The sequence below is a fragment of the Hemicordylus capensis genome, chromosome 4 (assembly GCF_027244095.1).
Source record: "Hemicordylus capensis ecotype Gifberg chromosome 4, rHemCap1.1.pri, whole genome shotgun sequence".
Lineage (NCBI taxonomy): Eukaryota > Metazoa > Chordata > Lepidosauria > Squamata > Cordylidae > Hemicordylus > Hemicordylus capensis.
Window position 1 is genome coordinate 178496200 of NC_069660.1, and position 25376 is coordinate 178521575.

Below are 25376 nucleotides of genomic sequence, written 5' to 3' on the forward strand. Positions count from 1 at the left end.
ATTTCACTCATGCAAGGATGAGAGGTGACTTTTGACTGTTCCTTCTGCAGCCTCCTGGAAATATGTCCTTGAGGGCTGGGGCAAACGGGGCTGCAAAGGGAAGGGAGGTTTGGTGAAAATCTTCTCACCTCTTCTGTCACCCCTGCTCCCCAGCAATATAAGGATGATAATAGTGGGCTGCTTTACAGAATGTTATAAGGATTCGTGAGGCTATAGATGAAATGCTTTAAACACTATTCAGCACTTTGTAAATGCTAAACAGTATTGCACCCTAGGATCTGGCTTGTGATCCCTTGCAGCCACAAGAATGGGGGTTCTGTGCTTGCGTGGGACCATTCGGGCAGAATTGACTAGCGACTTGAAGCTCTTTGCCCTGCCCATGGTGCAGTTGCTCAGTTTGGGTGGGCTAGCATTTTCTCCTCAGTTCCTTTCTGACCGCCATTGTGTCAGCACCTTGGACAGTGAGCTCTTCGGATCATTTATTTTCCTGTGGGAATTGAAAGAAATGATGACAGCTATTATTACCCTCTGACTCGGACCGGACCAGACTATTCTTACTCTTTACACTTCAATGAACATGATCTGCCATACGGACAGATTTTTTGGATACATCTTTGGACTGTTATATCAATTTACTCTCAGAACTGACTTCAATTCAACTCTTTGAGTATTCTTTTTACTTTATTTACTCCTTATGGATAAGAAAAAGACCTTTAAACACTGTCTCCACTTTAATGCAAAACTTCCCTCAGCGGACAACCATGAGCTCTGCCTACTTTGGGTGAGGAGCACAACACCTCTATTTGTAAGATTTGTCTCACCTTTTCCCATCAGACTAAAAAAAATAGAGCCCTTTGTTTGCGAGTTGCCTTGTACAATGACGCCCTGCGCCCTGGGACGCTGATGCCAGGGTCCCCAGCTGACGCTCCTGTACCCTTCACATCAGGTTCAGTATCAAGGTAGACATCAGGCTCAATGTCAAAGCTGGCGTCAGGATCTGCTGCCATGCAGTCTAAACTCTCGACATGAACTGCCTCGATGTCAACTGAAACCTTCAAAGCACCTAAGCCACCCTCTGATTTGGCCCATCAAAAATGGCACAAGTCCGGGCATCAGGCTGCTGATGTCGAAGGGGCGCTGTCTCCCAAGAAACATTGTGAAAAGGGTGCTGATCATGAATGTTCCTCTGCTGCTTCACAGACTATGTCTTCCCCAATGACTTTGCAGTCATTTTCGATGACCCCTTGATTTTGTCAATTGACACCGAACGCTGTGGAGCTGGGTTCCCCTTCGCTTGCGGCTCAATGCCCTGCTTTGGCATCGATGGTAGTGACACACTCGATACTGGCTATGGTACTGACCACACGAGGTCATGAACACTCCCTATCACCCACGGTTACTCCAGCGCAGACTCTGTCTCCAGCTGTTCTCCATGCCCAGCACACCCTTCGACCGTCCTTTCTGGTCTCTTTTGAAATGGAAGTTGGTGATGTCAAGTTTGACCTGGACTTAGGACAGGGTACTGCCCAATGCCTTTTACACGAGCTGGACTCCACTGAGAGTATTTAATCTATATATTAACTCGGTGGTTCCCTTTGTATCTACACCTTCTACGCATCCTCCCCAAATAGCAAACAAGCATGTATCTATCCTTTTATATGTGGATGATATGGCAATTATGTCCCAAACCCCAATCGGCTTGAGACGTGCCCTGGGCCTCCTTCCAAAATTTTGTTCCCAAGAGTTCATTGAGATAAATTATGAAAAAACTAAAGTCCTAGTTTTTGCAAAACGACCCAGGCAATATTGTTGGTCCATCAGTGGTCATAGGATTGCACAGGTCAACTCCTTTAAATATCTAGGAGTGGTATTCTATTCATCAGGGACACGCAGTGCCAACCTAAAATCTACTTTGTTGACGGCACAGCTAACTACAAATCTTATTACATCTTTTCATTTCTCGAGGGGGGCTTCTTACATCCCCTCTGCAGTTAAACTGTTTGTATCTAAAGTCCACCCTCAAGTGTTGTATGGATCCCAGATAGGACCTGTTACCAACTTTTCGGCTTTAGAAGCCCTGCAGTCCAAATTTTTGAGGTCTATATTGTTAGTCCCACGATGCGTCTCTAATGTTGCACTAAGATGAGAGGTGGGTATGATTAGATTGGAAACCTGTTATTGGAGGAATATCATTTTATTCTGGCTAAAATTTGTTTTCTCTTGTGTAGGACTGGCTTCCCTTATTAAGACTGATTGTTTTAGATTCAGGTGGAAGACCCAAATTATTGATAAATTGGCTCATTATGGTTTCTCTCAGGATGAGATTATCAAAATGGGATATAATTGAGCTAAGATTGAGATCAAACAACATATCATGGAAGAGGTTGCTTCTTTGCCGAAGAATGTCTTTTTGGGGGATCAAACGCTTAACATTAGTCCAGCTAGCTATCTGAGTTTAATCACCATTCCTAAATTTAGACGTGCTCTGATGCTCGCTCATCTAAATGCGCTGCCATCTGCTGTTATGGAGGGAAGATTTAAAGGTATCCCTTTCTCCGCTTGACTTTGCCCCTGTGGGTCCGGTCAAGTGGAAACAAGTGCCCATGCCATTCTATATTGTAATTTTTATAGGGATGCCCGCTTAAGATTTGTGTCCCCTTTGTTGCAACGTTTTCCTGGGCACTTGGATGGTTTTTATTTGAAGTACTTATTGTCCAGTCTTGATGATGAGCTAATTAATAAAATGGCTAGGCACTGTTATACCATTTGTTACATCCGTTTAGGCTTTCAGTAATGTTTTGTTTTCTTTTTTCTTTGAATTTTGTTCTATTATTGTAATGGAGGGCGCTCTGTTCTTTTTGGTCATCAGCAAGATCTCTCTGGAGTTTATTACAACTGTCTTAGGTTTATTCTGTTAATATTGCGTTGCAACCTGTGTGACCTACCTTGCTGAGTTTTTACAAGTATTTATGTTTTACTATGTATTGGTCTATGACCGCAATAAAGTAAAGTCTAAAATCTAAGTCTTCTAGTGACACAACTTCTGACCATCCTGGTGGTGCCAGGTGATAACGTGTCTTCAAATAAGGAGATGCATTCTTATCACAAACAAATTTCTGAAATGGCTTCTGTACGTGGCTAGGAATTTAAAAGGCAAGATGTAGACAATCCTGTCTACAAATTATTTAATTCTGCATCTTCCAATTTTACCAGTGATTTTTAAGGCTGCAAAATCCGTGTGAGAAGCTCTTCCCACCTCCAAATGATTGGGGAAATTGTACAGAATCCAGGAGGACAACAATGACTTTCTGCTAAAACACGCTTCCCGGAACTCTGTTGTGGTGGATTGTGCTTCACTGTCTAAGACTAGCAGGCATCATACCATGCCGGGAGATAAGGAGGGTTGGAAATTGGACATTTTGGGTTGAAAGATCTACTTGATTTCTTGTCTGGCAGTTAAGATTGCTAGTTGCACTGCCTGCTTTGTAAGTATGCCCATTCCCTCTGGGATGAACTTTTTCAGGAACAAAATAACCTTTCCCCAGAGGAGTTTCTAGCTAAGTTCAATTATGTCCACTCCAAAGTCACTCTTTTAACTAGACAACAACTCGGCAATGGAAACACCTGGCAGAAACTGAATCTCGTACACTTGCTACTGCCGTCACATTACGCAGACACTCTTGACTTCGCTCCACTGCGCTTTAGCTTGATATGAAAGATTGTGTGGAGAATTTGCCCTTCGGGGAGGATCTCTTCTGTGCAACTACTGACACCACTATAGAGTCCATTAAAAAGTCAAAGTTTATAGCTATGACCTTTTCAGCCTCTTCACAGCCTTACAACTCTAAGTACAGCCAGTACGGCAGGAGGCAATAGGGATGTGCACGGAACCAGCGGGTCACTGCCATCGACTCCTCTGCTGCCTTCCATCCTAGGGGAATCCAACATCAGGCTGGCAAATCATGCCTTTGCATGGCACGACAGAGCATCAGACCGCTGGGTCCTACGCATAGTCCAGATGGGCTATGCAATAGAATTCACGTCCCTGCCACCCTTCAGCGAGATCAAGTATATTCCTGCTTCCCCCTTTCTGATGGAAGAAGTTCCGACTCTCTTGGACAAAGGGGCGATATCGCCTGTTCAGTGGACAGATCAGTGGTGGGGTTTTTACTCTCACTACTTCCAGATCCTGAAATGGGACAGGGGTCTTTGACTGTTTATGGACCTCCAGCAACTAAGTCGTCATGTGGACATATGCAAGTTTCATATGATAATGTTACAAAGCATCCTTCCTCTCCTCCACAGGGAGGAGTGGTTCGTGATGTTGGATCTCTACGATGCGTATTTTCATATTGGAATCCAACAAAATCACAGACAGTACCTCCACTTCACAGTTGGTCACCAAACTTTCCAATACAGCATTCTTCGGTTTGGACTGGCAGTGGCACCCCCCTGTATTTACGAAATGCATGGCTATGATATAGTGCACCTCCATTCTCAGGGACTGGTCCTCTTTCTGTATCTCAACGACTGGCTCCTGACAGGAAGAATAGAACATCAGTTAGCTTTACATATCTCAACAGCCCTAAGCCTTCTGGAGGATCTAGGCATACAGGTCAACTAGACAAAGTCCAAGCTGCAGCCAGTGAAGCACATAGCTTACATTGGGGCCATTCTCGATGCAGACACACAACAGGCATTTCTTTCCATGGAGTGCCTCTTGCAAATCAGAGACCTAATATCAAGCTTCATGGAGTACCCCAGACAGAACGCTCACGAGATACAGATGCTGCTGGGTCTGATGGCCTCATTCAGTTCCACTGTGCACTTCACCAAGCTTTGTCAGATACTGCAGCAGCTTTGGTTTCTGTCAGTTTTCAGGCCCAATGTGGACATTACCCAAATGTTGCTGACAATTCCATACCCGGTCCTGCTATCACTGTGATGGCGGACAAAGGAGACCAATCTTCTCACAGGAGTCCTCTTCCAAGTACCTCAACCATCCGCCTGGGTCACGACAGATGCCTCCATGCGAGGCTGGGGAGCCCATTGTGGAGACCTTTGCGCACAGGGCCTGTGGACTCTGAGCCATAATCAGATGGCTTCATGGAGCTTTGCATGCTGATTCTCCAGATTTGGAACTGGGTCATTGCTTAACAGATAACTCTAACCACCATCCACATCAAAGGAGTGGAAAAAACCCTAGCGGACCATCTCAGCAGGTCACAGCTTTTTCTGCGACAGCATGAATGGGAGACCAATTTGACATACCTCCAGTCGCTGTTCAAGACCTGGGGGACCCTGGAAATCGACTTGTTAGCTACAGCAATGAACAAGAAGTGCCCCAGTATTACTTGAGGGTCGGCATCGGCCGCAGCTCCAAAAGGTAGTGGTTTCCAATTCCACTGGGGTTAAATGTTTCTGTACATATTTCTTCCTTAATCCCCGCTGAACAGGGTTCTGGCAAAAATCTTGCATGAGTCTGCAAATTGTATATTGATTGCTCTGTGGTGGCCTCAACAGTCATGGTTTCAACAGGCACTCAGACTGTCGAAGGGTCATCACAGATGTCTGCCTCAACATGAAGATCTTCTAACTCAGAAGGGCAGAAGGCTCCGCCATCCCAACCTGAAAACTCTCAACCTGAAAGCCTGAAGGATAGGCTTTTAAGTAATATTCTCCTCAACAACTGTTAAAAAAAAATCCACTTGGATCAACTATAACAGCAAGTGGAAACTATTCCAGCTGTATGCACAGAAGCACGGAAATAATAATAATAATAATAATAATAATAATAATTATTATTATTATTATTAATTATAATATTATACTTATAATTATATTATAATAATTATTATAATAATCCCCCAGTGAGGCACTACCTTGGCGTGGTTGTGGGGCTTGCGTGCTCTGAGGAAGGTGAGAGCTATGCCAGAGGTCCAACCATACTGGACAGGTCTCACCAGAGGAGCCAGACAAAGAGTGCCTCTCCCATCAACAATATGGTGAGACATAACTTTAATAAATCTATACTGGATCGGTCGTCGCCCGGGTCAACAAGGACTGCGCCAGGTGCTATAGTCCCTGGACATCTGGTGGCAAGTGGGCAACAGGACTCAGGATCTTCAGTTGAGCAACCAGGGCTGGAGACTGCAAGGTTACTGGAAGAAAGGTCGCTTAACCCCCCCCCCCCAAAAAAAATACAAAAAATGCCAACAAGGAAATAATGATCTGCTATTACAAGTCTAGTCCAACTAGAAGAGGTTATTTAAAAAGAATGTACCAAATTTGGAAAGAGAAGCATCCAGATACAGAAATAACAGAACAAAGGCTAGCAGACCAGAGAAGATTCATAATAAGAAATAAAGTATTCACAGGAGTTGAGCTGGAAGAACTGCAAAGAGCAACACAGGCTCAAGAGATGGAAGAAGAATTACCACCAATTGAAGAAGTTACTCGGGCACAGGTGGAGGAGCTGTTGGAAATAGAGGATGCTACTGTTACTGAACTGTTTCAAAATCAAAACCAGGCAACCTCCCCTTTGCCCTCACCTCAAAAACCCGAATGCTGTTTAACAGAAAAGCAACAAGAACTAAAGCAAAAAATAACTGAGCACATGAACCAAACCACCACCAGGGTTCAACTTCCAGCTCTAAAAACAGTTGCCAAAAAACAACTTGCTCAGGCATTAAAAGATGTCAATGCTGCACTTGCAGAAATAACAACCAATAATTTGCAAGAAACAAACCAACTAATGTACGGTGCAGCAACAATAACAACACAAGAGCTCGGATATAAGATCAGTGGACGAGTAAAAAAAGAAAGCAGTACATCACCTAAATGGAAGATTCGCTTAGAAAATATAATCTCCAGGCTTAGATCAGACGCTAGTAAATTGAAAGATATGAAAGACAAGAAGCTGAAGAATGAAAACACCAAACAGTATCTGATCCAAAAATACCACCTAGATTCAAGGAAAATTAGAGAAGTCCTGGAAATAATAAAGCAACAAATAACAGCAGTGTCAAAGAAGATTAGCAGGTATGAAGCCAGAATTACACAACACAGGCAGAATCTCCAATTCCAGTCGAATCAGAGACGTTTCTTCCAAAGCATAGAAGAAGAAACTGCAAGAAACGTAGAAACACCAAATAAAGAAAGTGCAATTCTGGGGGAAATTATGGGACAATCCAATAGATTATAATAAAAAAGCAGGCTGGATGAAAGAGGTCAAAAAATGTAACCAACAAATGCAAACAAAAATTGGACTGTGCCAGGTGACGATGAACTGCATGGCTTTTGGCTCAAACACCTAACAAGCCTTCATAAACAACTATCAAAACAGTTCAATCACATTTTGCAAGGAGGTGATATTGAACAATGGCTAACAACTGGGAAAACTCATCTCATAATGAAAGACCCAGCAAAAGGTGCAGTTCCAAGTAATTATAGACCGATAACCTACCTGCCAACCATGTTCAAATTATTAACTGGAATAATAGCAGATGAAGTGATGCAACACTTATTAACTAACAAACAGCTCCCAGTTGAACAGAAAGGAAATTGCCCGAACACCAGAGGCACAAAAGACCAGCTGCTGATTGACAAAATGATTTTAGAAAACTGCAAGAGAAGAAAAACAAATCTAAGTGCTGCATGGATTGACTACACGAAAGCCTTCGATTCATTGCCTCACACATGGATACTAAAATGTTTAGAAACAACTGGTGTCAGCAAAAACATTCAGATATTAAAAAAGCAATGAGCATGTGGAGTACACAGTTAACAATCAGTGGCGAGACACTTGGACAGGTTAGCATTAGAAGGGGCATTTTCCAAGGGGACTCACTATCCCCTCTGTTGTTTGTAATCGCCATGACCCCACTTTCACAAATACTAAACAAAACAGGCCTCGGATACCAAACATCTAAAACATCAAGTCAAATCAACCATCTGCTGTACATGGACGAACTGAAGTTGTATGCAAAGTCCCAGTCAGAAATCGAATCACTGCTAAGCACTGTCTGTATATTCAGTAGCGATATAGCAATGGAGTTTGGACTAGACAAGTGTGCTGCATTAATAATGAACAGAGGGAAAATAACAAAAACAGAACTGCCCAATGGAAGCAAGATCAAGAACCTGGAAGAGAAAGAACATGACAAATACTTGGGCATTCTCCAGGCTGATAACATTGCACATGCTGAGGTTAAAAGAAAAATTGGAAGTGAATACATCAGGAGAGTCAGAAAAATCCTCAAGTCCAAACTCAATGGCGGGAACACCATACAAGCCATAAACACCTGGGCTATACCTGTTATCAGATACACTGCAGGAATAATAGACTGGACCCAGGCAGAGCTAGAGATGCTGGATCGTAAGACCAGGAAAGTCATGACCATCAATCATGCTCTGCACCCCCGCAGTGATGTCGATAGGCTATACCTCCCTCACAGCTCAGGTGGAAGAGGAATGCTGCAAGTCCATCAAACAGTAGAGGAGGAGAATAGAGCCCTTGAAGAATATATCAAGGACAGTGAAGAAGATGCACTTAAAATGGTCAAGAACAAGAAACTATTCAACACCAATGAAACAAAGCAGGCCTACAAGAAAGAACAAGTCAAGAACCGAGCAGAAAAATGAAAAAATAAGCCCCTGCATGGTCAATATTTGCACAATATAAGTGGAAAATCAGACATCACCAAGACCTGGCAATGGCTTAAGAATGGTTACTTGAAGAAAGAAACAGAGGGTTTAATACTGGCTGTGCAAGAACAGGCACTAAGAACAAATGCAATAAGAGCCAAAGTCGAAAAATCCACCACAAACAGCAAGTGCCGCCTTTGTAAAGAAGCAGATGAAACCGTGGACCACCTAATCAGCTGTTGTAAAAAGATTGCATAGACTGACTACAAGCAAAGGCATGACAAGGTAGCAGGGATGATACACTGGAACATCTGCAAAAAATACAAGCTACCTCTAGCCAAAAATTGGTGGGACCATAAAATTGTAAAAGTGGTAGAAAATGAAGATGTAAAAATATTATGGGACTTCCGACTACAAACAGACAAACATCTGCCACACAATCACCAGATATAACTGTAGTCGAGAAGAAAGAAAAACAAGTTAAAATAATAGACATAGCAATACCAGGGGATAGCAGAATAGAAGAAAAAGAAATAGAAAAAATCACCAAATACAAAGATCTACAAATTGAAATTGAAATTGTGGCAGAAAAAGACCAAAATAATCCCAGTGGTAATTGGCACCCTGGGTACAGTTCCAAAAGACCTTGAAGAGCACCTCAACACCATAAGGGCCACAGAAATCACCATCAGCCAATTACAAAAAGCAGCTTTACTGGGAACAGCCTATATTCTGCGACAATATCTATAACAGCAGCAACAACATTGACAATAAAATTCTGACATCCCAGGTCCTTGGGAAGGACTCGATGTCTGGATAAAACAAACCAGTCAATAACACCTGTCTGACTGTGTAAAATAATAATAATAATTCGATTTCTATACCGCCCTTCCAAAAATGGCTCAGGGCGGTTTACATAGAGAAATAATAAATAAATAAGATGGATCTATTTCTACTTCTATTTCTTGCAAGTGCTACCGTACCTTACGGCCCTAAAACAGCAGGTTGGCCATTATCAAAATTCATCTGCTGCTATTTCTGCTTGTCATCCCAGATGGGATGGAAAGACTTTTCTCGCATATAGATTCTAAGAGCTATCTAAAAGGCCTCAACAACCTCTATCCACCTGTTCAGCAGCCTACCGAACAATTGAGCCTGTCACTTGTTCTGTCTGCTCCAACTGAGCCCCCCTTTGAGCCCATGGCTATGGCTCTCCGTAAGCTTGTGACATTAAAAACAGCCTTTCTATTAGCTATCACATCACTAAACTAAACTTCATGAGGATGGGGTGGTGCTTCACCTAGACCCTGAGTTTAGCCCTAAAATAGTTACTGATTTGAAGTGAAGTGACAAGACATATCTTTATAAAACATGCAGTGCTACTTACCTTGTTGAACTGTGGGCTAGTTCCATATGATGATTGCATCCAAATGTCGTTCCTTCAGGAACTGAGGAAAAAACACTAGTCCACCCAAACTGAGCAAGTGCACCACGTGCACATGCAGTGGGCGGAACTAAGTGCTTTGAGGAGCTAGTCAATTCTGCCCGAATGGTTCCGTGCAGGTGCAGAACCTCCTGTATTATGACTGCAATGGATCACTACCAGATCAATGGTTAGAGGTGAGCAACTTGTTTTCCCATTGTTCTTTCCCAGGATATTTCTTGATGCAGGAGTCTGGAACTACTGTTGTTAATCCAGGCAATGATCAATTCAAGTAAAAAACACTCATTTAAATGTACTTGCTTTATTGATGATTGAACTATGAATATATCAATCTTTCTTCCAGGCCACCACCATCTAAAAAGATGAAACTTTTCGGGTTTAAAGAAGATCCATTTGTGTTCCTTTCTGATGAAGACCCATTATTTCCACCCATTCAGTAAGATAAGACCTTTTTCTTATTTATTCATATATTGGGATCTATGCTAACACCTAGTACTCAATGGATGAATTAGTCCTGTTTAAATTGTAAATCAGATTAGGATTAACACTTAAAAGAAAAAGAAAAGAAGTGGTGGCCCAAGGCTTTGACACACCTGAGGCAGGGTATTATGTGCGCACCACATCCACAGTGCATGTGCACACACCCTCTGCTGCTGCTTCCTTATTTGTGGCAGCAGCACTCGCCACTGCTGCTTGATGGTGTACATCCCTCTCCAGGTACTTTCCTTGAATGCCACTGGGCTAGTTAGGAAAATGGAGGGGAAGTAGAAGAAGAAATGGTGAAAGTGATGAAGAGCACTGGAGATTATCTTCTAGAGAACAATAGACTTTAGAAGTTACATGGCTGTTGGTAACATGTAATAAAGGATGGCTTGATCGTATTCTAGTATGTATCAACTTTGTGTCTCCCCAATTAGTATTTGTCTGTCTTGTATTCTAAATTTAAGTGAGATTAGAGGGGAAACTACTTTTAGAATATATTGGATCTTGAGTGGAAGGTAACAGGCTACTTAATAAATACAAATGTCCCTAGGTTCTAAGTTTAAATGTTAGATCTTTGCTTCTACAAGTGTAGGTGCATAGTTCCTAATAAGGTCAATATAACTTGAATATATGTAACTACATGTTTACAGGACTTTTTATGCATTGGATCCTTCATTCCCCAAGATGAATTTGTTGACACGTACTCAGGAAGGAAAGAAGAGGCAGCTATATATGGTTTCCAAGGAGATAAGGAATGTGCTGCTGAACAACAGTGAGAAACTGAAGGTTTGATTTGTGTTTCTGTTTTCAGTAAGGAGATCCATAAATGTGCGCAACAGTACCATGTATATATTTATACAACAGTACTAAGTGCGAGGAGGGGTACCTTTTAATGTGTTGCTGTGTTAATTTGATCTAGGTGGGACACATCTTTCCTTGTACATTTTTAATATTGATGAGTAAGAGAAAAGATGACTATTTTCTTGAAACACCAAGTATGTAGCACCAACACAGTAATAGAAGATAATGTTTTTTAAAAGTAAAAATTGTGTCTAAGGTGTTTTGTGGATACCTGCTGCTGTCTCTTGAGAAAGATGGAGGAGAGGGGCAGATTGTTCTGCTCAGCTTTACCACTAAGAAGGGAACAATCTAGATTAACCTGTGTTTTTCTGTTGGCCCTCTATCTAGCACTATATGCTGGTCCTGTCTGATGGTCTAGACACTCTGTTCCCAGCAACCCTCTTAATTCATCTGTATATTCACTCCGGGTGAGGACTGTCCATATGTTCTAGTTTGCTCACCCTCCTCTAGTCCTTTATCTTAGCTTTCCTCTGTCCAAGTCCGTGAACCTCGTACAAGATCTAGTGCGCAGAGGAGTGCATCTGCTGTACTCACATTCTTTCACACTAATGGGAGACGTTACATTCCTGCGGCAGTTAGGGTGTATCAGGCTAAAATACTGGCACAGATGTTGTAAGGGATTCAGATTTGTCCCATCTGTAATTTTAAGCCCTAAGAAGTGGTACAATCTGGATTTCTTCGTGCCATTTTTCAAGTCCCCAGATGCGTATCGAATGCTATCTTGCATTTAGAAACAGGGTTGACCAGAGTTGAGGCACAGGTGTGGCTTCATACATTTAACTACTGGATTAAATTATATGCCTACCCCCAGGGCCTTGCCCCCTTGGTTCTGAAAGATTAGTTTCACTCATCCTGGTGCAAAAGCCTCTATGACAATTTGGGCAGATATGGCTTCTCACCGCAATATTTATTGGCTTTGGGTCATGATGCTGCCAAAGAAATTATTAAACAGCGTGTGGCAGATATGGAGAAGCAATTGGATTTAAGTCTGGTTATCATCTGTAGCACTTTAGGTGGTTTTTCAAACTACCCCCAGCCAGCTGCATACCTCACCTAGGGATGTGCATGAACCGGTCCAGAGGCCATTCTAAAGGCCTCCGAACTGGTTCGATGCTGGTGGGGGGGGGCCTCTTTAGGGGCGGAGGATGGTGCACCTCCCCCTCCCATTGCCCCCCCCCCAGCGCTCTGTTTTTAGCTAAATCCATGGGGTGGCAGTGTATCTCCCTGCTACCCCTCCCCCCATTCTTGGCTGGAAGTGGCTGGAAATATCGCCTGCGTGTGCACCCGCAACAAGCGTCAAACCGCACCTCCGCGGTTCCGTGCAAATCACTAAGCTTACCCACTTGACCACCTTAAACCAGAGGAGAGCCTTTTCGCTGGCATGGTTTAATGCCTTGCCTTCTGCTGTTTTGGATAGCAAATTTAAGGGGATACCGCTAAGGAACTGGTTATGTCCATGTGGTTCGGGTGACATTGAGTCTGTCTGTCTTTTACACTGTGCTTATTATAGGGGCATTGGTAATATCTGGATCGAACCATTTTTTAAAAATAGGCCTGGTCAATCATAAGAGTATTAAATCTCCTGTCTTTTGGCAGATCAACATGCAGTTGTCACAGCAGGGACAGCAAGATTCTGTGCAGCAGCCTGTAAACTGAGATGGGAACAACTTAGTTGTAACTGAGATTTTTGCATAACCTGATGTGGTGTTATCAAGTTTTACTGTTTTGATTTTGTTTTGTTTTATGCTGATTCAGATTTTGGTGTGTATGTTGACTGGTCATTGACCATAATAAATTATTTCTTACTTACTCATACAAGATCCCCCTCCCCCTGCTTCTGAGAGGCTGAGGTAAGATGTGCCCACCTTGAAGCAACTACTGCCTTTCTGTATGTTTGTGAAGAAGAGATGTTCAGGGTAAACCATGCATAGGTACTGTAATATTTGGTTAGACAGTTGTCTTTCTATTAAATATTTCTCTGTCAAAGTAAGTAGGTTGTATCCTTATGTTATTGCTGGTGCCCTACAATGCAATTATTGCTAAGCTGTTTCAAAATAACGTACTGATTGTTGGGATGTTTTAAGTATGTTAAAATGAGTGTGTTATCTTATTTTCAGGTTATTAACACAGGGATAAAAGTATGGTGCCGTAATAGTGACGGGGAACAATTTGGCTGTGCCTTCAGATTAGCACAAGAGGTAACAATGAAAGTGATCACATTTCAGTTATGAGAGCATCTTGTTTCTCCTGTGGTAACTATGCTTTGAAATAACAGTATCTTCTGGCACCTTAAAGGCAAAGAAATGTATTGTGTGTTTATGGATACTACGACTCACTATGATGCTTGAATGAGTCTTTTTGTAATAAAATCTCTCGTATCTGGCTGACGTGGACTTCCCTATTTCTGTAGGGTCAATTATTGAAGTGGGTGGGGTACTGGATCCCTGGTTCTAGTGCTATGGAGAGGGAGATGCATTTCTCTCTATCAACTTTCTCCACATCATGCATGATTTTATAGACCTCTATCATGTCTCCGCTCATCATGTCTTTTTTTCTAAACTAAAAAGCCCCAGGTATTGTAACCTTGCCTCGTAAGGAAGGTGTTCTAGGCCCCTGGTTGCCCTCCTCTGTACCTTTTCCAATTCTGTAATGTCCTTTCTTGAGGTATGGTGACCAGAACTGTACACAGTAGTCCAAATATGGCTGCATCATCATTTTGTATAAGGCCATTATAATACTAGCAGTTTTATTTTCAATCTCCTTCCTAATTCCTCCAAGCATGGAATTGGCCTTTTTCACAGCTGCCCCACATTGAGTTGACACCGAGTCAATGAGCTGTCCACCACAACCCCAAGATCTCTCTCCTGGTTGGTCCCCAAGACCAACATCAGCATATAAATGAAGTTGGACTTTTGGGCCCCAATATGCATCACTTTTGAACCCTATTTGCCATTTTGTTGCCCCCTCCCCTAGTTTGGAGAGATCCTTTTGGATCCCTCACAGTCTGTTTTGGATTTCTCTACCCTAAATAGTTTGGTGTCATCTGCAAATCCGGCCACCTTGCCGGTTAGCAAAAAGCACTGGTCCCTGAGGGACCTCACTTCTGACTTCCCTCCATTTAGAGACTATCCATTTATACCTACAGTCCCTGTCCTTCAACCAGTTACCAATCTACACATGAAAGTGTCCCCTTATCCCAAGGCTATAAGTTTTCTCAAGAGTCTTTGATGAGGAACTTAGTCAAAAGCTTTTTGAAAACCCAAGTATACTATGTCAATTGGATCACCTTTACCCACACGCCTGTTGACACTCTCAAAGTACTCCAAAAGGTTAGTGAGGCAAAATTTACCTTTGCAGAAGCTATTCTGGTTCTCCTTCATCAGGGCCTGTATGCTTAACAATTTTATCCTTGAGAATGTTTTCCATCAGTTTGCCCAGAACAGAATTAAGCTAAACAATCTGTAATTTCCCAGATCCCACCTGGATCCCTTTTTGAAAATCAGTGTTACATTGGCTACTTTCCAGTCCTCTGGTACACAGCCTGATTGTAGGGATAAGTTATATATCTTTTCAAGGAGATCAGCAGTTTCACATCTGAGTTATTGAAGGACTCTCAGGTGGATGCCATTTGACCCTGGAATTTTGTTAAATTTTACAAACAGTTCAGACTCTCATCTCTCGTCACCTCTATCTGACTCAGTTCTTTAGGCTCTGTCTCTGAGAAGCTTGGTTTCGGCACAGGTATATTACACTCAGTATCTTCTGCCGTGAAGGCAGATGCAAATAACTCATTTAGCTTCTCTGTAATACCTATATACTCCTTAATAAGCCATTTCACTCCCTCATAATACAACCACCAACACTGCGTCCCTAGCAGGTTTCCTGCTTCTAATATATTTAAAGAAATTTTTGTTATTTCCCCTTGATGCTTTTAGCTAAATGTTCCTCAAACTCTCCTTTCGCCTCCCTTATTGTCTCCTTTCATTTCTTTTGCCAGAGTTTGTGTTCCTTTCTGTTTTCTTCATTTGGGCAGGCCCTCCAATTAATGAAGGAAGACTTTATAACCCTTTATAACTTACTTGACTTTACTTGTTAGCCATGCTGGCATTCTCCAGGAGTTGGTGGTACCTTTCTCCTTTTTGGTATACATTCTAACTGGGCTTCTATTACTGTGAATTTAAATAAACTCCATGCATTTTGGAGCCAAGTGACTATCCTGAATTTCTTCAGTCCCCCCTGCCACCAAACTTCTCATTTTAGAGAAGTTTCCTCTTCTGAAGTTTATAGTATGTGTGTTAGACTTCCTTCACGATTCTCTCCTCGCATATATGCTGAATTTGATCACACTATGGTCATTGTTCCCTAAAAGTTCCATGACACTGAAGTCTCGCACCAGGTTCTGTACATCACTCAGGGTTAAGTCCGAGGTCACCTTCTCTCTGGTTGGTTCCATGACCAACTGTTCTAGGGCATAGTCATTCAGTGTATCTAGAAATTTGGCCCCTCTGTCATTACCTGAATGTGAATTTATCCAGCCTATGTGTAGGGTATGTCACCTTAAGTGGCACAGCGGGGAAATGCTTGACTAACAAGCAGAAGGTTGCCGGTTCAAATCCCCGCTGGTACTATATCAGGCTGCAGCAATATAGGAAGCTGCTGAAAGGCATCATCTCACACTGTGCGGGAGGAGGCAATGGTAAATCCCTCCTGTATTCTACCAAAGAAAACCTCAGGGCTCTGTGGGTGGCAAGTGTCGAAATCGACTCAATGGAACACTTTACCTTTATGTGTGGGTAATTGAAGTTGCCTATTATTACGGTTCTGTCTCTGACGCCTCCCTGACTTCGTTATGCAGCTCCCAGTCACTGTCAGCATTTTGGTCAAGAGGGTGATAGCACGTCTCTAGTAACACATTTCCTTCCAGGCCACAGAGTTTCTGTGGAGAACTCTGGTCTTCCTAGGTTTTCTAGCATGTTAGATTCTGTCCCATCTTTTAACATACAGTGCTACTACACCCCCACTTCACCCCCCTGTCCTTTCAATAGAGCTTATATCCAGGAATAACCATGTCCCACTGGTCCTCACTGTTCCACCATGTTTCCGATATGCCCACTATATCTATGTTCCTTGAAAAAGAATGACCTCAAAATAGCGGTGCATCAGCTGGTAACCTTTAGGCTTTTCTGCAACATACTCTATGTAGGGCCACCTTTATACTTAGTCCAGAAACTTCAGTTCAAAATGTGGCAACCAGATTGGTCTCCAGAGTAACCCCAAAGGACCATATTGTGCCTGTTCTTAAACAGTTGCAGTGATTGTTGATGTTTCCAGACAAAATATGATGTCTCATTATTAGCTTTTAAAAGCACTGAATGGCTTAAAATGGTTGGGTCTAGGTTAGAGAGAGCTGGATCCCCAGCTCACGTAAAAATCGTCTGGAGAGGTCTTTCTCCAGTTGCCACCAGTTCGTCTGGTGGCAATTTTGGAATTGGGCCTACTCCACAACTGCTTCTAGATCATAGAATGCACTCCCCACAGAAATCCAAGACTCAACAACATTTTTTAGACTTTAGGAGAACCCTTTGACTCACTTTTTTAGTCTTGCCTTCCAGGGTTTTAACTTGTGTTAGAGGATTTTAATTATTTGATTATTTGCCATTTTAATTGTTGCTTTTTTGTTTTTAATTGTAAACCACTCAGTTTTTAGATGGGGCAGTATGAAAATATAATAAATGGACACTTGTGGACTAGAGCACACTTGATTACAGGTGAAACTCGGAAAATTAGAATATCGTGCAAAAGTCCATTAATTTCAGTAATGCAAATTAAAAGATGAAACTGATATATGAGACAGACGCATTACATGCAAAGCGAGATAAGTCAAGCCTTAATTTGTTATAATTGTGATGATCATGGCGTACAGCTCATGAAAACCCCAAATCCACAATCCCAGAAAATTAGAATATTACATGGAACCAAGAAGACAAGGATTGAAGAATAGAACAATATTGGACCTCTGAAAAGTGTACTGTGCTTGAAAGTGTACTGTGCTTGATTGGCCAGCAAACTCGCCTGACCTGACCCCATAGAGAATCTATGGGGCATTGCCAAGAGAAGGATGAGAGACATGAGACCAAACAATGCAGAATTGCTGAAGGCAGCTAATGAAGCATCCTGGTCTTCCATAATACCTCATCAGTGCCACAGGCTGATAGCATCCATGCCACGCCGCATTGAGGCAGTAATTGCTGCAAAAGGGGCCCAAACCAAGTACTGAATACATATGCATGCTTATACTTTTCAGAGGTCCGATATTGTTCTGTTCTTCAATCCTTGTCTTCTTGGTTCCATGTAATATTCTAATTTTCTGAGATTGTGGATTTGGGGTTTTCATGAGCTGTACGCCATGATCATCACAATTATAACAAATTAAGGCTTGACTTATCTCGCTTTGCATGTAATGCGTCTGTCTCATATATCAGTTTCACCTTTTAATTTGCATTACTGAAATTAATGGACTTTTGCACGATATTCTAATTTTCTGAGTTTCACCTGTAGATGCAAGAAGTTTTATCTTCATTTGGCATGAGCACACACAGAAAATGCTGTAGAGAAAAATATTAGCAGCGGGGTCAAATGGCTATGAAGTGCAACTGTCTGCAATAATTCTAAGTAAATCTCAAATGCTGAGAAGATAAGCACCATGACTGCTTGCAATAGCAGTAAAAGGTAATGATACCATGTGCTTCATTAAGTAATTGACATCCTGGTTACTGACTTCACCCTTCCCCTTCCCTGCTATCTGTAGTACAGTGAGTAGGGATACATTGCAGGGCCTTTCTGGCTGCAGCACCAAGGTTGTGGAATGCCATCCCCAAAGAGCCATCCATATCTTCCTCATGTTTCAGCGTGGCCAAAATCCAGCCTTTCAGGAAAGCCTTTGGGCTACTACAACCATTGTTTGCTAATATGTTCTCATTTTTTGTTTTGTTGATTATATTGAGCATGTTATGGAATAGCAGTATCAATATTTCAACAATCCTAGCTTTGTTATACTAACTTCCCATCTGTAATGGGAGAGAAAACCATTTGTCTTTCCAGGCCTAAGTGAATGGAATCAAACATCCTGATAAACTCTCGTTCAACAATTTCACCTTGGAGTTTCCTTTTGAAGGTCCTTTGTTGAAGAATTATGACTTTCAGAACAAACGAGTCGGTCCCTAAGCAAAAGAATAAATCACTACAATCTGTCATGAAAAACGGCAACACTCAGAAACCAGTGGGACAACACTTCAGTCTCCTAGGACATTCTGCAGCTGACCTGAAAGTCGGCGTTCTTCAACAAAGGAACCCCAAAGGGAGATTCCAGCATGAAATTACTCAACTAGCACTTCTGCTTATCTGCTAACACATTTAAGCTATACTTAGAATTGTTACAGACAGGTACCTTTTTTCATTTCATGGCTAAATAGCCACACTTGCGTTTACAACAGCTTACTGTTTATAGGTTTTTTTCCTCTGTATGTACGTATGTGCGCGTGTGTGCACACACGCCATATGAGGAAATGCTTCATCTGAAGTGGCTGTAGTTCACAAACACTCTGTTAGTCTTTAAGGTGCTATAAGCTTATTTGTTGTATTTGCTGCAACAGACTAATGCAGCTACTTCTCTGAAAGTTAATGCCTTGAAATTGATCAAAAGTGCATTTTGGAGTATTCCCCCACCACCACCATATAAACTGATATACTTAAATTGCAGGAAGTGAAAGATCTGGGGATATTTTAATTTAACTTTGCCTTATGATTGGAATGCAGATTGGAATTGACCAATTTTGTCAGTTTATTGCATATTTTCCCCCATAATGGTGAATTGACCTGGTATGGTGAGGGGAGAATTTGTAATTGAAATAGCCTCTTTCTGTGAGATGGTGTAGCAGTCAGCTCTCCCTTACCCTAAAGAGTGAACCGGAAATGAACCCTGTCCTGACTGACAGACAGTGACCTCTGGGGGGATCAGCCACTCAGCACATGGTGGACGGGACCTAGAAGGCCTTGTAGCAGGAAGAGAAGTGTCTCTTTGTTCTCAGAAGGAGCTAGGAGGGGAGTGAGAGAGGATGGATGAAAGGCTTAGTGAGGAGCAGCAATGGAGCTTTTGCTGCCTCATGATCAAAAGCTAGCCTGAAGAATTCTCTCAAGGAAGAACATCTGCAGATCCTTCAGAGACAGGATTGCAGGAAGCTTGAAATCTCTCCTGGAGTTTGGGGTGAGTTTCAAGGGGGAAGGAAGCCAGGGCTTCTGGAGGGTTTAGCAAGGGAACAGTTTGTTAGTTAGCTTGCATTAGATTTCTTTCTTTTTGTGCTTTGCAAATCCTTACAACTGGTTTATTGTGTTTTTATTTGTAACGTAACAAACTAAGAGAAACTGAGCCTCTGCCCTTTCTTTCCAACTAGGGCATTGCAAAAGTCTCTGTAGACTCTCAAAGGTGCTTTTTGATATTTTCTTACATTTATATTCTTTGCAACTGGGTAACCACCGTTTTTAAAGTGTGCTGCTCCAATATCATCTGAGGGTGCTTTTTGAAGTATTTTTGCAAGTACTGAGTGTTTCTGTTACCTATAACTAAAAGCTGAGAGAGCCTCAGACTGAAGCAGTCTGTAGTACTTTGAATAAAGTTTTTCTCTCTTTGTTCTTTGTATTTTACCTGCCTTTGAGTGTATTTTTAACTCAGGAAAAGGGGTTTGCCTCTGGTGCAAACTTGCCTCAATGTTAATTGCTCAGCAGCCAGGTTTTCTCACCACGTGGAAGCTGCATGTGGAGGGGTTTTTGTATTTTTCCATTGGTAAATGAGAAGGAGAATTCCCTGGAATTTCGCCCACACTGGGGAGGGATTAAACTCTGTTTAAAAAGTGGATGTGGTGGCAGCGAGTACCAAAGGAATAGTTTAAGTTTTAAAGGAACAGCCTTTGTCGAGCAAACATGGAGGGAATGATGCAGCATTTCTCTTCTCCTCAAATGAGCTTGCTTTGAGACAAAGGCTGGGCTTAAATCTGCTACAGATGGGTTTAATGGTCAAATACTGAAAGCATTAATTTAAGTGGATTGTTGGGGAGGGGGATGATTGTCATTGATTGTGTTGGATCAATTAGATGACAAAATCTACTTTGTTAAGTAAAGAAAGCAAGAACGTTTTTTAAAACTGGATTTGATATTTTTATCTAGGGTATATATACACTGTACCCCTTCATTAATGCAAGGATTGTAAATGTTAGCATAAAAGATGTTCAAGTGCTGCTGACAGAAGAGAACCCATTCTTAAGTAAACTGAGTAATGAGGCACAGAATCAAGTCAAAGGGATGAGTAAGTATTGACTTTTGATGGCTAATAGGGTTGTGTGTTTTTTGGTTTGGGGTGTTTGTTTTTGTTTTTGTTTTGTTTTGAGATTTTGAGATCAGAAATTGAATTCAGTTTTTAAACAGTGTGGTAAAAGGCTCGCTGCTGCCAGTTTGGCGGAAATTATACTTAATATTGCGCCAAGAGCAATCTTCTGTTTACCTCAAGCACTCTTAAGTACTTCATCAGCAGCAGTTCTCTAATTTCAGACTTGTGGTATATTCCTAGGTAAGCTAATAAACACAGTCTCCATCAATCAAATTTATATAGGTTGAAAAACAAGGGCTTTAACACTTCGTAATTGTGCAATAGAACTTCTGATTCACACAGTTGGTAATATTGGCTGTACTATATTTTTCAAAGAGCTCCGATTGCCTATTTGCCTGTGTAAACCCTACAGAAGCAATCTCTGGCTGTGTTGTGTATTGTTGATACACTGCAAATACCTATACAAAATAATAAATGTTTTTTCTTTGTTTAAGGGGGAGGGGGAGTTTGTTCTTAAACAGAGAGTGCTTCTCTTCTTTTCTGTTTTCATGAACAGAGAAAACTAATTCAGGCTGCAATCCAAGAAGGTGTTTACCCATGTTTTAGGGAAACTACTAATGTAGCCAAAGCTTAACATGTAATTCTAGCTGCTGTACTTTTTGTGGCTCATAGAACAAGTCACCTTTGAAATTGGACAGTGGCTGCCTTGTCCCTGTTCTGGGAGTTGCAGATATGTTGTAAATTTTCTGTGATTCTCAGTGCATTTCCCTTTTGGAGCACAGCCTTAGACAAGAGGAAGTGATGATGCTGGTAAACCAAATCTTAGAGATGGTGTGCCTTCACCCATGAGGAGAGTACCTTTTCTTTACCATTGCATAACCATAACCAAAGCTTACACTGGGATAAAGAGGCAAGATCTTATTCAGAATGGATGGCATAGGTTGCAGACAGTTCTGAGCCCTGACCAGAATTGTTGCATTAATGAGGAGTTGCATTTTTCTATTATCTTCCACTGCCATGTCACTTATTCTTTCTTGTAGGTATGGGAAGTATCGTTTTGAAATATGAACCAGATCCAAAGTAAGTAATCACAGTATTCAAGTACAGATGCGTACACCCCCCAGGCCTGCTCAGCAGATAAATTAAGGAGAGGATTAATCTAATTGTGTTTAGTGGATCTTTATATAATAAATGCCAGTTTGGGGTTGTAAAAGTACTTGGGCAAGGGCCTGTAATTGAAAGTGCTTAACTTTGACTAAATAGTGTCCATAGTTTTTTAAGCACTTGGAAAATTACTTCTTTGTCAATTTCTTCTTACACTATCTTATTTCATTGATATTTCTCTATGTAAACTGCTTTGGAAACTTTTGTTGAAAAGCGGTATCTAGATTTTCGTCATTGTTGTTATGCTATATCAGCTTTGGAGAAGTAAAGGGGAACAAAAACCTTTGTGCCCAATGGTTTCTCACTCTCCCCACCTTCTTTCTAATGGGTAAAAAGGAGAAGCTGGCTACCAATATTTTCTGTTTCCCCCAAAGGACTTAAATAAACCATCACCACACAAGTGACTCTTCATATGGTTTTGTGTTTTTAAAAGCTTCAAATAGAAATGAATGTGTAATTTCTGTCCTGCATAAACACTGGAAGTATATATATATTTTCCCTTAAGATGAGAGTTCCTGAGCATGTCCTATGGAGCTCAGTAGGACTTGAAATACTGTAGGCTTTAATGCAAATACATAGGATTGAGCTTTAAAGCTTGAGTATCCACAAACTAATTCATTTTAACTAAATAGGAGACTGTTCTACAGAATAGGTTTGGATTTTTCTGCTATGGTATCCTTCATCCAGGCCTGTACAACTTGTGACCCAACAGCCATGTATGGCAACCTATCGGGGCTCAGTCTCCTGTTTTAGTTGCCTGCCTGGGAATGAAAGTTGGGAAGGACCAGCAGGTGGTTCTCAGATACCTTGAGGGGTCACAATACATGGCTCGTGGGTTGCATTCAGTAGTGGTGTGCACAGAACCGGTTTGAAGGTGGGTGGGTGGGGGATATCTTTAAGGATGGGGGAGGATGCTCTTACCCCTCCCGCCGCATTCCCCACCACCACCGGCGCTTTCTTTTAAAATGGTCCGGAGGGGCGGCAGTGTACCTCCTTGCCGCCCCAGTGCCTCCTTGGACCAGAAGTGCCCTGTGCACATTGTGTGTCCCCCATCCTTAAAGATATCCCCACAACCTTCAAACCAGCCAAACCACCAGACATTTGAACTGCCCTTTTACAGTTCATGCACATCCCTAGCATTCAGCTTTGTCAGTCATATTGTCATATTCTACTCTAGATAATACAGCGTGCTTAGGAATACCTAAATTTAAAGTACTATGGTCAATTCAGAAAACCACATGCCATGTGATTGGCGATTCCTTGTATAATAGCTGCAACTACTTTGAAGCCCATGGTTTATGCTGAATGCACTTCATCTACTCAGCGCTTCTGAAGATCGGGTAAATTGCTTAAAGAAAATAGTTGTCCATGTCTTGAAACATGCATTAATTTGTAGGCTAAGTCAGTGGAGGTTCAAGTACCCAATAATAACATCCGCTTTGATTCTGTTCCTGTTTATCTACAATAGCTGAATAGTTTAAAATTATTACCTTGTCAAAAAGATGAAATGACACTTTTGTTGTACTAGATCAGTGGTTCTCAAACTTCTCATTGAGGGAACTCGTTGGTGAAGGCTTATACTTGCTTTAGACCCATCAGCTGTAATACTGTTCTGAATTGGCATTTACTGCAATTTTACTAGTAGTATTGGAACTATCTCATTCTAAATTTATAATTGACCAATTATAAGAATCCGATTAGCTATTTCGGAAGCGTTGTACATGTTGTTTGCCAACATTTTCAAACTGCTATTCAGTCCCAGTTATCTTTATCTTTTTATCCTGCTATTCCACTCTGAAGGCAACTAATATAAGAAGTGCAAAAAAAGAAGAAAAAGATAACATCTACATTAAAATAGTACCCAGTGAGTCAAGCCATTGGATCATCTAGGCAGTATTTCATGAGAATTTGCTCTACAAGGTCTCAGCCATAGGTTTTTACCAGCCCTGCTACCTGCTAATCCTTTTTCAAATGGAGATGCTGGATCTTGGCTGTACCACTAAGCTGTGGCTCCACCTCAAAGCACATTTAAAACCATCTAGCAACAAAACCACTAATAAATCTACTATTGCGGCTGCAGAATGGGCAATTAACTGACAGTTAAAGCAGTTAAATACTAAAATTGTGTATTCATTAAATGGATTTTCTGACTATTTAAAAAATGTTAATGGCTCTGTGTTTTGTAGCCAACCAGATACGCTTCAGTGCTCTGTTGTGCTGTGTGGCTGGCTTGGGAAGACTTCCATTCGTGCCTTTGTACCCAAGAATGAGAGACTGCACTACCTGAGGATGATGGGGGTTGAGGTGTTCAAAGCGAAGAGGAAAGATGAAGTTTTGGAAAATAAAACGGAAGAGGGAGCCATGGGCACTGAAGGGCAAGTGCTGGAAGAAATTGATTTGGAATGTGAAGCCAAGAAAAACCATCAGTTATCTGTACAAATGGGAGATGAATTGAATGGGCAAGTTGTACAGGAACCCATGGAAATCAGTGTAGTAGAAGCAGAAAATAAAGCAGGAGGTGGCCTCCCTTCTACTAACAAAAGTGAGAGTACCAAAAATATAGAAAGCAGAGACAATGCAGAATGTAGTAAAGACTGAAGTTAGCCTTCAGACTGTCTATGTGCATTATTTTAGATATTTATGCTGAAACTAAGCATCTGAAGCAAATTTTAATAAAAAGCTACTGTACTTCAGTTTATTGGGAAATGTGGTATGGGAACCATTTTGCAAAAGTTTCCTCCAATTTTTATTTTTTAAATAAATTGTTTTCATCTTTACCTTGTCTGTTTTTGCCATGTAAACACACCGATGCTTATAATTTTGCTATGTCTATTGCTGGCAATAGACTCTGCACCCTAAAATGGCACTTGTCAGTGTCACGATTAAATAAATTATTCCTATGTGGATATAATTTGTAAAATTGAGCTATAAATTTGATTTGTCATTTGAAATGGATTTTGTGTCAAACTGGTTTTTACACACACACACACGAAAATTTCCTCTTTGTTCTGCTGTACTTTTATTCATTGTGTGTGTGTGTGTGTGTGTGTGTGTGTGTGTGTGTGTGTGTGTGTCCGTCCATCCATGTGTCCTGTTCTCCCCCCACCCCACCCCACCCTCCATCAACGTTGCAATATGAACCAAATCGGGTACAGTTTGTACCCGACACCTCAACAGTGTAGTGTAGTTTGTGATGCTGTCATACACTTCAATTCAAGATGGTGGATACATAAACCTTTGAGACGCAAGTGGACTAACTTGGTTCAAATCGATTAGGGGGTCTACAAATTTGCCACAGTTGTATGAGTGACACACAGGGACACCTCAAAGGCGTGGTTTGAGATAATGTCATCCACCCCAATTCAAAATGGCAGACACTTTAACATTTGAAGTGCAATT

General features: G+C 41.5%; 1 protein-coding gene across 1 annotated transcript in view; it reads left to right on the top strand.

Moving 5' to 3' along the window:
* Positions 1–24932, top strand: part of NSUN2 (NOP2/Sun RNA methyltransferase 2) — a 74455-nt gene extending 49523 nt beyond the window's left edge. The window contains exons 14-19 of the mRNA XM_053243645.1: positions 10434–10526; positions 11224–11359; positions 13552–13632; positions 20654–20792; positions 21854–21893; positions 24164–24932. Of these exons, the coding sequence (XP_053099620.1) occupies positions 10434–10526; positions 11224–11359; positions 13552–13632; positions 20654–20792; positions 21854–21893; positions 24164–24575 (901 nt within the window). The 3' untranslated portion in view covers positions 24576–24932. The remainder of the gene's footprint in view (positions 1–10433; positions 10527–11223; positions 11360–13551; positions 13633–20653; positions 20793–21853; positions 21894–24163) is intronic.
* The last annotated feature ends 444 nt before the right edge of the window (positions 24933–25376 follow it).